Source organism: Coccinella septempunctata, chromosome 8 (assembly GCF_907165205.1).
Source record: "Coccinella septempunctata chromosome 8, icCocSept1.1, whole genome shotgun sequence".
In the NCBI taxonomy this organism is placed as follows: Eukaryota; Metazoa; Arthropoda; class Insecta; order Coleoptera; family Coccinellidae; genus Coccinella; species Coccinella septempunctata.
In genome coordinates this window covers 14190067-14206004 of record NC_058196.1, presented here as the reverse complement: position 1 = coordinate 14206004, position 15938 = coordinate 14190067, and the positions used below count along the sequence as shown (strand labels likewise).

At 35.1% G+C, this 15938-nt stretch overlaps 1 protein-coding gene across 1 annotated transcript in view; it reads left to right on the top strand.

Annotated features, from left to right (window-relative positions):
• The first annotated feature begins 361 nt into the window (after nucleotides 1-361).
• The window catches only part of LOC123318714 (kynurenine formamidase-like), a 48439-nt gene continuing 32862 nt past the window's right edge, over nucleotides 362-15938 (top strand). The window contains exon 1 of the mRNA XM_044905420.1: nucleotides 362-736. Within this exon, the coding sequence (XP_044761355.1) occupies nucleotides 471-736 (266 nt within the window). The 5' untranslated portion in view covers nucleotides 362-470. The remainder of the gene's footprint in view (nucleotides 737-15938) is intronic.

The following is a 15938-nucleotide window of genomic DNA, read 5'->3' as shown; positions in this document are numbered from 1 at the left end:
GACCAAAACAACATTTTATTCACACTCTTATATGACTCTAAAGTTTTGCCCTAATATTATTGTGCTCATCTGTATCTAGAAATAAAAAACGAGTTTTTCAGTTGAAACAAATATATGTTAAACAGGGAAAAAAATATCTCACCAAAATTTGAAGTTCCATATATGCCATAAGTTAAATTTTTTATGAAATCTAAACACTTATTCGTTCCTATTCGAAGAAGTTATAGTTGGAGTGTCTGGCATCTTCCAGCAAAAGTTATTTTCATTTCCCTACCACCCAACGAGACGCTACTGTATTCTATTTCAATATCAGAAATGCTTCTGCGTAGTTCTGGGGGCATCTACAATCGACTACTCATTTGATTTCACATAATGGTACGTATCAATGTATCAACAGAGCGTGATAAATCGAATATTTGCAAATAAAAAACTGTTTCGATAGCAAATTGGAAACAAACAGCTATATAAAAATGTTTGGTATATTTCAAAAGAGTTGGCAATTCTTCAGAAAACTCGCAAATATACCTATCATAAGCACTCTATTAAAATTCGTCATGGTTCCGTTTTTAATACAGTTTGTTTTGATGTTTTTTATGGTAGCTTATAAGATAGCGTACGGCACGGAGCAAAAAATCGTTGACTTGACATGGGAGTTTGATGAAAAAACTATCTACTGGCCTGGTTTCCAAAAGTTTAATTACACAAAAAAAATTGGAACATCTGAAAGTGGATATTGGTAAGTTGCCTTTGAATTCTTTACTACGATACTGATGAATATTCCACTAGCACTCATATTAAGCATGGTCCTGCAAAACAGATAAGAATATACCGGGTGTGCCAAGTTCGAAGGCCTATTAGACGTTTCTGGATAACTGGACCTACTTCAAATCTGAAAATTGGGATTTTGATATTGGTCGACATTATCCAGGGAGCTAATATATTATTGAAGCATGAGCACACAGAGAATTATAATAAATTTGTAAAAAAAAATTTTTTTGTTCGTTTCTGATGTTATAGGGCATTCAATTCTGAATATATTTTTGTTGAAATCATTGCATTCAACTAAACGATGTTCAAAATAACGGGAAAAAAACTGAAAAAAAAAGGAAATATGCATATTCAGTATTATATGTTTGTTATTCCTATTCTAAATATCTTAAACAAACACAGTTTTCACATTTTTGAAGTCTTAGGATGTGGGAATATTGTACATTTGCTGAATTTTGAAGAACTTGCCACAGTGTTTTGTGTAAAAAATTGGGATCAAGATTTGCTTATAACGTTTTTCTAATCAGAACCCTAATTTTTTATGATTGCATTGGATTCTGCGAAGAAAAAATGATAAATAGATAGATAGATAGTATATATATTTCCAAATAGCAATATTCATAGTGAAATGTGAAATGGAAAAAATGTCAAAGAAATATCATGAATATTAGGTTTTACTTTGAGGATATTTATAATTTTTACAGTAGTCGTAGAATTCATTCATATTATATGGTTGGCATGTAATCAGAAGATCAGAAACTGAAGTATTTCTTTCTTGAAACTGGTTCTCTCGTTGATATGGCTAAACTCTCAAGGTAGTGCATTATGGAGTTTCATACCATATTATTACGAGATGCTCCTCGTACTGGAACGCTGACGCCAGCTTCGTCTTCGCGGAAAGTGTTAGTGCGAGAAGAAAGTGATGACTCGGATTCTTCCAGAATCCAAGGTTTCCATGTGAAAAGAGACACATTCTAGTTTAGTTCCATTTTAGAATTCATTCTGTTTGTAACTCCTTTCCGCTCTATCCAATTATAAAGTCATTTAGTTTTTCGAAATTGTGATTTATAATTGAAAGAATAAAATTCTTTTTAAAAACAGAGTTTGCGGATCGAAAATCATAATTGGCGCTGCGAACAGGATTTCGCAACGGTTTTTTCAAGAAACGAACTAACTGAGAATAGTTTCCACTAGTGAACACAAACTGTTCGAGGAACCCCGTTGAGTTTTAACTCTTAGTGCGAAATTCCAAACTTCACCAACCCACTTCGACCAGAAGGAAGGACGTTCCACCCTAGGATGCAAATCTTGGTGTAAGTCCTATTTTCCACCACATTTCCTATATCACCAGTATTCTTTATTTCGATGACAGACTCATCTCATCAATTAGAGATAATTGCTGAAGAGCCAGAAATTTTAGAATCTTTGAATTCTCATAATATTCAAGAACGCTTACTTAGGAATAATCGATTTCGGCCGTATCCTATTAGAAATTTCAATAACGAAATGAATCAAAACTCTTCTAACACCCCAACACTCCCAACAGTAGCCGACCCTATGTCTAGACAAGACATCCAATTATTACTTAATTCTATTCCAGAATTTTCACCGGGTAAAAAATTATCAATTTTCATAAACGAGGTAGATAATTTAGTCTTACATTTACGTGGCAGACTAACAACCGATCTCGAATTTTGCTTGAATTTTTCGATCCGTTCGAAAATCTTAAATGAAGCACGAGACTTCATCTCTTTCCAAAATGCGACGGATTGGCCTTCGATCAGACGTGCTCTCCTTCAGAGATACGGAGATCAAAGGAACGAAGAACTATTAATTGCTGCGGTTTCACAATGCGTCCAAAAAAGACACGAAAATTATTTAGATTATTATTGCCGAATTTCAAAAACTCTGAGTGATCTCTTACAACACCTCTCTTTGAATATACAAGACCAAAATCTATTAACTTATAAAAAATGCGAAGCAGAGAAATTGTCACTAAAAACATTCCAAGCAGGATTACTCGAACCTTATAGATCCTATATAAGCAATTTCGAGTTGAAGAGCTTAGAAGAATGCATCAATAAATGTAAATTTTATGACAACAGGAAACAAGAATGGGAATATTCCGAATTTCTTCGTAAATCCCAAGAAACCAAGAAGCCTTTGGCACAACCTCATTTCAAACAGAATCAAAATTACAATGATCATTTACCTAGATTTTCTAATAACAGTTTCAATCAAAATTTTCCAACAAGATTTCCCAATAGCAACTCTAATCAAAACTTACCAAACATTGTTTTTCCAAATAATCAACCTTTGAGAAATAATCAGAAATTTTTCACAAATCAAGAAGTTTTTGGTACTAAATCAGGGTCAAGTATCTATAAATCGAATCCAGAACCGACACCAATGTCAATTTCGACCAGAAATACAAAACCAACGCCTATGTCGATTTCTACCAGAAATTCGAAATTCCCACAAAAACAATTATTCAACGTACAATTCAAACCCGATGATGTAATCGATCATGAAGCTGAATCTTACGAACCCGAACATTCTGAAGAAAATGTTATGAATTTTTCCGAAGAAGATGAGAATTATTATTACGAAATGGATGAAAATTTTCAAGAAGCTCCTCCAGAAACCCCAGGAACTTAGATCTCAATTCCTTGAAAATAAAATCAAAACTTCTTTACATTTATCTTCCAAAAATAAATTTGAAAATTTTAATAGACTCGGGTGCCACAAATTCAGTCATTAATAGAAAACCAGCATTTGAGAAATTTTTCCAATTTTTGTTCAAAGAAAAATTCAGTGTGTCCGGATTAGGAAATACAATTAACGCTGATGATAACATCAATATTCCACTGTTTTACGAATTAGGAATCCTCGACAATATTCATTTACATGTTGTCGACTGGCATAAAAATTTCGATGCTTTATTAGGAACATCCGATTTGCAAAAATTAGGTGCAAAGATTGACTATCAAAACCACATTTTGGAAATGAAAAATTTGAAAATACCTTTTAACCTCGAGTACTCCACGAATAAACTTAAACCAAATAAAACTATAGCGAGAACATTTGTAAAAATTCCAGTATCCCTAGAAAATGGTGACGTTTTACTACCCGAAATTAATTTAAAAAAATTCTCAACACCAGAATGTATAGCACGAGCAAAAAATGGTATTTGCCTAATTCCTATTTCAGAATCAATTAACGGGAATTTAGAGATTAACTTTTCGGAAAGAATACCCGTGAAATCAATATCTGAAACAGAAATATGTGCTCCTCAAATTGAAAATTCTAAATTAAAACTTTCAAAAAATATTCGTACGCAACACATGAATTCTGAAGAAAAACGAGAAATTTTGAAACTTTGTAGTAAATTCAAAAATATTTTCTATAACGAAAACTGCGATGTCTCTTTTAGCAATACTGTCAAGCATAAAATAAGAACGAAAGATGAAGAACCCGTTCACGTTAAATCTTTCAGACACCCTCACAGCATGAAAAAGATTATTCAAGAACAAATTCAAAAACTTTTAGATGATAATATCATTCGTCCATCTATTTCACCCTACAGTGCTCCAGTTTGGATTGTAGACAAAAAGAAAGATGCTTCCGGCCAAAAGAAATATCGTATGGTCATTGATTATCGCCGTTTAAATGAAAAAACCATTGAGGATAAATATCCGCTCCCGCGAATAGAAGAAATTTTGGATAATTTAGGAAAAAGTTGCTATTTTTCGACACTCGATATGGCAAAAGCCTTTCACCAAATCGAAATGGACGAGGAATCAATAGAAAAAACTGCATTCACCGTGAATAATGGTCACTACGAATATCTTCGTATGCCCTACGGATTGAAAAATGGACCCAGTACATTTCAACGCGTAATGGTCAATGTACTTAAAGAATATCTTCATAAGTTTTGTTTCGTTTACATGGATGGCATTGTCGTATTTTCAAAATCGTTACAAGAACATATTTGCCATTTGAAATCAATTTTTGAAAAAATTAGAGAATTCAACCTCAAAATTGAACTTGACAAATGTGAATTTTTGAGCAAAAATGTCGAATTCTTAGGACACTTAATAACTCCTGACGGAATATCTCCGAATCCCTCTAAACTGAAAGCTGTTGAAAAGTACCCTATTCCAAGCACAGTGAAGGAAATCAAATCATTTTTAGGATTAATAGGTTATTACAGACGATTCATTCAAAATTTTGCTCGCATAGTTTCTCCCATGACCAAATGCCTTAAGAAAGGAGCGAAAATTAAAATTGATGATCCCGACTATGTAAATGCTTTTCAATTATGTAAAGAATTATTGACAAATGCTCCGATATTAGCTTATCCAGATTTTGAAAAAACATTTAAATTAACAACAGATGCTTCAAATGTTGCAATTGGAAGTGTATTATCACAAGACAACCGCCCAGTTGCCTATTATTCAAGAACCCTAAATTCAGCCGAAAAAAATTATTCAACCATAGAAAAAGAACTCCTCTCAATTTTAGATTCAACAAAACATTTTCGACCATACCTCTACGGACAAAATTTCATAATAGAAACTGATCATAATCCCCTTGTTTGGCTTTATAAAATAAAAGAACCTAATTCCAGGCTCATAAGATGGAAATTGAAACTTGATGAATTTGATTTCAACATAATTCATAAAAAAGGAAAAGAAAATAAAGTTGCGGATGCCCTATCGCGAATTGAAATCAATAACAGAGAAAATGAAGACTCTTTATTATCAGAAAATGACCTAAATATAGAAGTTTCCTCAATTTTACCTAATATTAATGATCTTCCGGTACTTAGTGATGAAGAACTTGAAAATATTTTGAACCCCCCAGACAATCGTCAAAATAACGATGATCCCAATCATCAACATGAAGCAAATAATAATGATTCTAATGCCACCATTCATTCAACTCAAGAAGACAATGGAAAAGTTATTCCAATCACGGAATCTTCTGTGAATATATATCCGAATAGAATTATTCTAAATATTGGCGAACAATACAATTTAAAATTCACAAAAAATTTTCAGAAAAATACTTACAACATAACAATAAGACAAAATTTCATGGAAAATGATTTTTCAACCTTTTTCAAAGAAATTTTTAGACCGAATGAATCTTACGGAATATTTTTCAGAGATAATAAATTACGACTCCCTTTCATCAGATTTTGCAAAGAATCCTTCAATTACTCCGTGAAACTTTATATGAGCAACACCCTTTTATTAGATGTACCTTGTGAAGAAAATCAAGTCGAAATCATTTCAGAATATCATGATAAAAACCATAATGGTATTTCAGAAACATTTAATCAATTATCGAAAAAATACTATTGGCCAAAAGTGAGGAATAAAATCACAGAAATCATAAATAAATGCGAATTATGCCTTAAATCAAAATACGAGAGAAACCCTTATAAATTGAAATTTTCAGGTCCCCTCCTAGCTAAACGACCTTTCGAAGTAATCCACATTGATACATTTTCTTTTCAAAATTCGAAGTTTTTAACAATAATTGATTTATTTTCAAAATACGCGCAATCATACCTTTTAAAAGACGGCACTGCTTTAACAATTCTCAATAAATTACGTCATTATTTTTCACATCACAATATTCCACAAAAGATTGTTTGTGACGAAGGACGAGAATTTCAGAACAAGACTTTCACAGAGTATTGTAAATTGAACAAAATCAATCTACATTTTACAACAGTGAACAATCCGAGCTCAAATTCTCCAATTGAACGATTCCATTCAACAATTTTGGAAAAACTCAGAATTCTCAAATTGAAAAACCCAAATGAAAATCCCGCTAATCTCATGATTACAGCAACATTAATTTATAATCAATCGATACATTCAGCGACTGGTTATTCACCTTTTCATTTACTTTATGGTCCATACGACAAATTACCAGAATTTGATTTGAATATGACTATTTATGAGCAGTATAACGAAAAACGAAAACAGGAAATTTTGCCATTTTTTGACCATATTTACGAACGAAATAAAAACAAAGCTCAGAAAACATTAAACAAGCTGAACGAAAAGCGAAATGACCCTCCAAATTTAGAGCAAGCAGAAGTTTACGTCGAACGAAACAGACCGAGAAAAACGGATCCACCCTTCGAAAAAATTATTGTTGAACAGCAACAACAAAACAAAATAAGTGGTCTAACTACAAAATCAAGAGAAACAACAGCGCACATACAAAAAGTCAAAAAACTAAGAAAAAACGTTTGTTTTTTTCAGGATACTGCTGATCCTCCTGATTCAGACCCAAACAAACCAGGCCCTTCAGGTCCACGAAATAAAAAGTAATGGATACTTTGAAGAACCTTTGAGTCATGCCAAAATTCTTGATCATTACCATAATTTTCTTTTCTTCATAAATATTACCAATTTGCAAGACAATTTCGATCAGTTGAACGATAATTTTAATGACCTTCAGAAAGACCAAACATTCGATGAATTACCCCGTCGACTTTTTCACCAATTGAGTTTGAATTTGGATCAAATCGAACAAATCTTACGAAAATTTGTCAATAGAAAAGTTAGAAGAGGTTTGGCTAATTTCATCGGAAAAGGTATTAAATTCATTACAGGTAACCTAGACGATGATGATCTGAAAACTATTAACGAAAATTTAGAAAGCCTTCACAACAGCAAATCTTCCGAAATCGAAAGGATGAATAAATTAACTTCTTTTGCTAATCATTTGTCAAAAAGATATTCAGAAGATTTGGCTCTGCTAAACGAAAATATTATTCATACTAAAGCATTATTCCAGAATATTGAATCTACCGAAGGATTTCGAATCATTGTAGAATACCAAATGCTTCAGTCCCAAGCACTCTTGAACACTTTATTAATGCTAGAAAGGACTATAAGTTTTGCAATGAGAGAAATTCCAAATTTAGAAGTCATTAAAGTTGAAGAACTTTATTCCATCGGGACATATCTTGAAAAAATTTATAAGACACAGCAACTATCACCAATTGATCATGTTCATCTTTTCAAAATAATCGAATATGCAAAAATGTCTGTCATTGGAACGGAGGAAACTATCACATTCCTTCTCAAAATCCCAATTCTCAAACGAGTAATTGCTTCATATTCCCGAATCTACCCTGTACCCAATACCCAAGATATTGCTGTGATCCCGCCAAGGACGTATTCCATCAAAATCAACAACGAGGAATATTGGACCAATGAAATATGCAAATCAATATTGGGAAGTTCGATGGTGCTTTGCCTTCAACAGCCTACCAAGGAAGCATGCATTCTGTCAACCCCAGGTCGATGCCAAACAACACTAGTGAACAACGACTTCAACATCATCCACCCGCTGAAGAATCACCAGCTCCTGACCCTCTTCAAAAAGAACAAAACAGTACTAGAAGACTGCCATGGAATTCTATTCAGGAAATCAATCCAGGGAATCAACCTTCTAAGTTCCACCTGCCGAATTATTATTGAAGAATCCATCTACGATGACACAGTTCCGATTTTCGAAATAACTGCCAAAAACATTTCGAAAATTTCATTGAACTCCACCCACAAAATTGAATTTCACCTGAGGCATCTGAAAGAACCAACTTCAATCCTTCAAGAAGCAGAAAAACTTTCAGACCAGCCCATGTACCTACATCCAATAACTCAGGTCATTCACCAGTCTACAAGTGTGATATTGTGCTGTTTCACAATTCTTGGAATCATCTTCGTTATAAAGAACAAAACAAGGATCTCCGAGTTAATCTACAGTCCAAGGAAAATCATACACGTAGAAATGGAAGACATCACCCAAGGCCACCCAGCAGATAACAGAGACGTTATCTCTTAAGGGGGAAAGTATTACGAGATGCTCCTCGTACTGGAACGCTGACGCCAGCTTCGTCTTCGCGGAAAGTGTTAGTGCGAGAAGAAAGTGATGACTCGGATTCTTCCAGAATCCAAGGTTTCCATGTGAAAAGAGACACATTCTAGTTTAGTTCCATTTTAGAATTCATTCTGTTTGTAACTCCTTTCCGCTCTGTCCAATTATAAAGTCATTTAGTTTTTCGAAATTGTGATTTATAATTGAAAGAATAAAATTCTTTTTAAAAACAGAGTTTGCGGATCGAAAATCATAATTATATATATCTATTTTGTGTCAGAGCTAATAAGGTATGCCTTGGGTAGAGGTATGAGTACATCCTTCTAGTTTTGTTAGCATTTTTATTGACTGAAATAATGTGGGTGTTCTATAATAAATATCAAGCATTTAAAGATATATAATCCCCAAACTGTTATAACAGGCCATTGTGTCGAAAGGCTCTCCTGTAGCTCTGTCTATATTCAAACCCTAGCATTGACCTCAAGGCTAGCTTTCGGGTCACGAAAATACTCTGAACATTAGCACTATTTTCCTAGAAAATGATGCCATATGATAATAGTAAAAAAAAGATAGCATAATAAATAGTCTTCAAGACATTTAAGTCTCAAAAGCTTTTTAGTATCTTCAGTGAGTAAGCTCATCGTTTGTTCAGGCCAGTTATATGTTCCTCCCATCTCAATTCTGAAGTGAGCCATATACCCAAAAATTTCGTTGTAGTAATTCGAAAATAGCTGTTTCCGTATTCCTATTCTTAGTGAAGCCATGCTGGTGTTCGTTGAGGATATTATATTTTTCAAAGAAGCTCAGAAAAAAGACGATTCAGCAGTATTTTCTCAAATATCTTCAAGAAGGATGATAGAAGCGAAAGAGGTCGATAGTTACTGTAGCCGTATTTGGATAATTTTGTGTGGGTAGGCTTGATCACTGCAAGTTTCAAGTCATTTGGAAAGATACCTTCGGTGAATGACTTATTCATAATTATGAGATATCGATTCAGCAATTAGGAGTATAAATTTAGGTTTTCGAGAAATCTATTTGTTGACCTTTCGTCATACATTCGTACTGTTTTAGTCGTTTCGGGAGTTTCATAGTTCTCTGTCTTCAGACAGTTAAATGTAAGCTGCATTTAAAGTGCAGCTTGCTGTACAGTTTTTGCACAGTGACTACTGCATTCAAATAACAGCGTGCTGTAAAGTTTTTGTACACTGACTGCTGCATTTAAGGTGCAGCTTGCTGTACAGTTTTTGCACAGTGACTACTGCATTCAAATTACAGCGTGCTGTACAGTTTTTGTACAGTGACTGCTTCATTTAAAATGCAGCTTACTGTACAGTTTTTGCACAGTGACTTCTGCAATCAGAGCAACAACGTTCCCCACCGTGGAAAAATGCTATGTTGCTCTGATGAGGCCAAATGAGGCCGAAACCATGGTCAGCATCTGCTTTTCTTCAGTGGAACGTACTCCATTTGGGGCCTTGACGATGGCAAATTGGCTAGCTCAATTCAGATCGTAACACTTGTCGATATTCATATCGTCGGGTGGTATGCATCTGAATTTATCCTCATTGATTTGTCAACTTTGTTACTAGTTTTTAGTATTCTCTCGGAGCGTTCTACTTGTTCGCTGGTCGCCATCTTACCAACTAATTAGTGTTTAATATGTCAATGCTCTTGAAATGATCAATTCCTGAGTTACTTAGGATTTTCTGAATACAATTTAGGTGGAATACAATTGATAAAATTTGTTTCATATCAATAATCTATGGTCATAGAAGATAAATTTTCCCAATAATCCACAAGTGGATCCCAACAAAGATTCATTGAAATTTTTTTGCATATTACAATCGCTGAAATGCTACGACAGCCCAATTAAAATTTTTTTTTTTTTTTCAATTTTGTAGATTAAATATTTGGACGGCTGCAATAAAGAAATGTTAGGCATTTTTCGATTTTTCGAAGTACATTTGTGAAACATTTAGGCCAGGCGCAAATAGAAACGCAGGTTAGTGAGGTGACGCAGGGTGACGCAGCTTTTTCCCGCGCTGTACGTTCAGTCAGACAAGTCACTGTCACGCTTTATTTGCGCGGTCGTGGTCTTTTCTATGCTTTACAAGAACTCACGCTGCGTCACCTCACCAACCTGCACTTCTATTTGCACCTGGCCTTAATGTCGGACAAAATGTTTTTTCTCTATTGACATGTGGAAAAAAGTTGTGTCCGATTTATGAATAAATTTTCTCAAATTTGCAACCGAGAAAAAATCAGGAACATAACAAATTTTTCAGCTTTTTCGAATTAAGCACTCAATGATACTCAGGTGTAACAAAAAAACCTTTATTTTGAAGTTTATACATAACTGACCACACTCATTCGAATGTTACTCTAAAATGAATTAGTTGAACACGCTTATATTTGTTTCACAAAATGGGTCATGGGGCAAAAATGATGTAATCTGTAATGTAGTGTAATCTACATGGCCATATAGTACGTTTGTACTATACTGATTAAAAGATATAGCTATTTTAAGTTTTCATAATGAGCTGTGCCACTCCTGGAGAAGCAAAATTACCTTCATAATAACTAGCTAAATCTGTGACACTATACACATCTGTGAATCTTCGAGTAGTTTTCAGCCAAACTACCCCTTTTTTCTAATTTCCAGATACCACTGGCGAAGCTGAGAGGGGGGGGCAATTATATATACCAACAATTCAAATTTTTTGCACAAATATTGAACGATCGGATCGTCATCAAATTAATCCAAAACGTCGCATTATACAAGAAAATGTGAGGAATACTTTTATCTAACAAAAAGTACAAATATTCATTAGATAGCTAGCGAGTTGGATTCTTTGAATTTTTGGTATTTTTATGGTACCTACGTAATGGTTATAATGAGAAAACTGGAAGACATGGGTGATATCTTGTGTTCGAAAAAGATTCATCAAATAGGTAAATAAAAACCTATATTCCGAAATTAATTTCATCTGATGAAACTGTTTGTAAGATAAATTTAAAAATACGATATTTTTATGGTTTTTCCACAGTCTGTATCTTTCAAACCGAGCCGATTCGGAAAAAAAGTTGGGAAAAAAGTGTTTCTCTTAATCTCAAGAATCTACTGTTAAAATATTTGTATGAGTCAAAGACTCACCATGTATAGGACAAAAAGTTCCTATATGGAGTCATGTCCGGAAACGCTCCGTTGAAAAGTTACGTTGCTACGAATATGACGATAATTATGTATTTATTCGAATTTTCAAAGGTGAACAGAAATAAACAGATAAAATTTTACAGAGTTCCTCACTCATCCTCTATAGCTAAAGAAGGGTGAAATCGACAAGCCTTTTTTATTTTCCACCATAAATTTTCACTCATATCATCATTAACAAATATGCATTTGGAAAATTCATTGTCCATTCAGTTTTCCCGTGAAAAAATAATATAGGCAACAGTACTCTGCAGCAGAAAAACCAAGGTCAAGGCTGCCTTCGGAAGTGCGATGGCATCAGCACTCCATGAAGAACCAGCTGATTTGTGAAGTATATTATTCCAAAAGAACTTGGACTATCACTGTTTGTTGTTGGAAATTGAGGCAGAGCCAAATCAGAGGAACATTCGGGACGGATAGAGCTAATAGTTTTATGGCAACTTCAGCAATATTTTAGCGATAAAGGAACTGTATTGAAAATACGTAATGTGATTTGTCAGCATGTATTAAGAAACAGAAATACGTTAATCTTTTCGAGTCTGCTCTTCAAATATTCTTCACAAGTATAGTGAAAATTGAGTTTCAGTCAACTGAACATCTTAAATATTTCGCCAATCAACTGTGTTTTATTGAAATCATATTGAATTACCTTCCTCACGAATACAATTTGTCAAACAAAAATTATCTTGAAGAAAAATAGTAGTATTCCTTCGAATTGGTACTAGGAACGATAGAGGAGAATCTCTGATAGACTACTTAAACAAAGAACGCTTATATTGTTTGAATACGTTTTTTAAAAAACCCAAGCAGAGTAAATGGACTTGGAAAAGTCCAGACGGAATAACAAAAAATGAGATTGATTTCATATTAACGAACAACAGAAAAATTTGCACAGATGTTTCGGTTCTGAACCAGTTTGATACGAACAGCGATCACAGATTAGTAAGAGCTTCCTTTAGCTTCAGGCTGAAGATAGAAAGAAACAAGCTTATCCATGCCTGCAGATTCCCAACCTCTAAAGAACTACAACTAAGTAAAGGCGATTATCAGAGAGAACTAGAGAAAAAACTTGAATCAACTAGTGATTTCGAAAAAATGAACATCAATGACCTAAATCACAAGGTGACCACTGATGTATACACCGCTACCAAAAAAGTATGCATGAGAGCAAAAACAAAAAACAACCCTAAAATACAGCCAGATACGCTCAAACTGATCGAAGAGAGAAAAAGAACCCCAAGAGATGCATCAGGCTATGGAGAACTAAATAGGAAGATCCAAAAACAGGTCAGAAAAGGCATTCGCAACTGTAACACCAGAATAATCGAAGATGCAATTGAAGACAATGCGAATATGAAAGTCTTAAGATCGAAACTTTCCACGGGTAGACACAGAATATCGCAGATGAAAGATCAGAGTGGAAATGTGGTGTCAGACAGCAACAGTATTACTGAACACATAACAGATTTTTACACACGTCTTTATTCTTCTACCAGACCTAGCCCAAGAACTACAGAATCCGTCGTGTGCAATGTGGGATCCGAAGACATCCCTGAGATAACAAGAGAAGAAATAAGAGCCGCTCTCAAGCAAATGAAAAATGGAAAATGCAGTGGAGAAGACAAGATCACTAGTGAAATGCTGAGGGAGGGAGGAGACGTCATAGAACCATCGTTGCGGATCCTTTTGAACAAATGCTTGGAGGAGGGTAGAATTTCAGAAGCTTGGAAGAATGCAGAAGTTATTCTGCTCTTTAAGAAAGGAGATAAGTTCAAATTAGAGAATTATCGCCCTATCAGCCTTCTCTCTCACCTATATAAACTCTTCACTAAAATAATTACGAACAGACTTACCCATAAATTTGACTCATACCAACCAGTGGAGCAAGCAGGATTTCGTAGAGGCTTTGGGACAGTGGACCATCTTCAAAGTATAAGAACACTTATAGAGAAAACGTCAGAATACAACGTTCCTTTACACTTGGCATTCATAGATTTCCACAAGGCATTCGACTCTATCGAAACATGGGCATTTGTGGAAGCAATGGCCGACGCTAGGATAGATTCTCGATACACGAATCTGTTGAAATATATATACGAAAATGCAACCTTTCACGTCAAGATAAATGAAGAATGGAAAACACATAAAATCCGATTGAATAAAGGTGTACGTCAGGGCGATACCATATCTCCCAAATTATTCACCCTCGCTCTGGAGAACATCTTCAAATCGTTACACTGGGAAACGAAAGGTATCAACATCGATGGATCGTACCTGAACCATCCCCGATTTGCGGATGATATTGTCCTGATTAGCAGTAATGCCCACGAACTGGTAAATATGCTAAAAGAACTGGCGGACGCTGCGGAAAAGATTGGCTTAAGAATGAACATCTCGAAGACCAAGATAATGAGTAACATCGAGGAAGACATCTATTTTCATTCTGCAAAGCTGGAGAATGTGACAGAATATATCTATCTTGGACATAAGATTGGATAGAGAGAATCAGACAGCGGAGTTGAGCAGGCGAATAAGACTGACATGGATGGCTTTTGGAAAACTAAAATATATATTCAAGAACAACAACATCCCCATAAACCTGAAAAAAAGAGTTTTTGATGCCTGTATACTGCCAGTGGTGACATACGGCCTTGAAACAATGGCATTGACAAAAAAATCTACAAGTAAATTAAGGGTAATGCAGAGAGCTATGGAACGTGCGATGCTTGGATTGAGTCTGAGAGATAAGGTGAGAAACGAAGGAATACGACAAAGAACAAAGGTCGTAGATATAATCAAAGAGTAACCAGAGTTGGTTACTCTTTGATATAATACAGCGCGTGGCAGATCTGAAATGGCAATGGGTTGGACACGTGGCTCGTCAAGATTCTAACAGGTGGACAAATAAACTTACACACTGGCGACCAAGACAAACAAAACGCAGTGTTGGAAGACCGCAACGGAGATGGTTAGACGAAATTAAGGCTCGGGCGGGAAATGGATGGCATCGGGTGGCACATGACAGATCGGAATGGAGTCATTTGAAGGAGGCCTACATCCAGGAGTGGATGAAGAATGGCTGAGGAAGAAGAAGAAGAATTCCTTCGAATCCTACGATAGGGTTGAAATATCTGCAGATTCGTTTTTACAACGAAAATTCAAGTGTAAATCACAAATATTCGTTAACAGCTGAGAAAATAGTCCGGTTCATTTTTTTTGGATTCTTTGATAGATCAGGAACACAGAGATGACTGTAATTTATGATCGACATGAACGCAGAACAAAATAAAGCGAGAGAGAATCATTAGATTTTTTTTCATAGAACAAGAATAGAACATGGTGGCGCCGCCACGAAACGAATCTCTCATTTTCGATTTAGTCTAATGTCATTCCATTCAAAAATTGACGAGTGCATACACCATGTTTTTAGACATCTTAAGGTGAGCTCATGTATCTATAGGTATACTTCATTATTGATGTTTCCGTGGAGATTCTAGAATCGAAGAGTGCAGTTTTTGTGGGCTGTCTGCGCAAGATTTTTTGTGGAAACACCAGTGGTGTTCCAAATATTAGTTTTGGCTCTTACGGGCCTCTTTTTGGGCATATTTGCATTGTTTTTTTAGGACCTCTTCGCGTTTTTCGATTTCACTTTTATTCCGTGACTTTTCCCTCCTATAAGTGGGGTGTTGCCAGTCATCCGTTTTCATTTCCAAACTTTCTACATGCGGAGCACCTAGTAAATCGGCGATAATACAGGGTGTCCCACGGTGGGTGGCCATAATTAGACGTTTACAGAGAACGGATCATAGGATTCATCTGAAAATTTGGGTACTGGGGATTAAGGGTTAACGGTTCTATCTATCGATGGCTGTGGTCCGTATTTACACTTTGGTGTAGGACTGTTTTGCTTATTTAACTAACATTTCACTAACACATTCATTCATTCATACATTTCTTGTATGAATGATACAAACACCTCCAGTCCATTTATCAATAATTTTAGAATCTCACAAAACTGACTCCGCAGTAATTCTACGGTAGCAACAGAAGT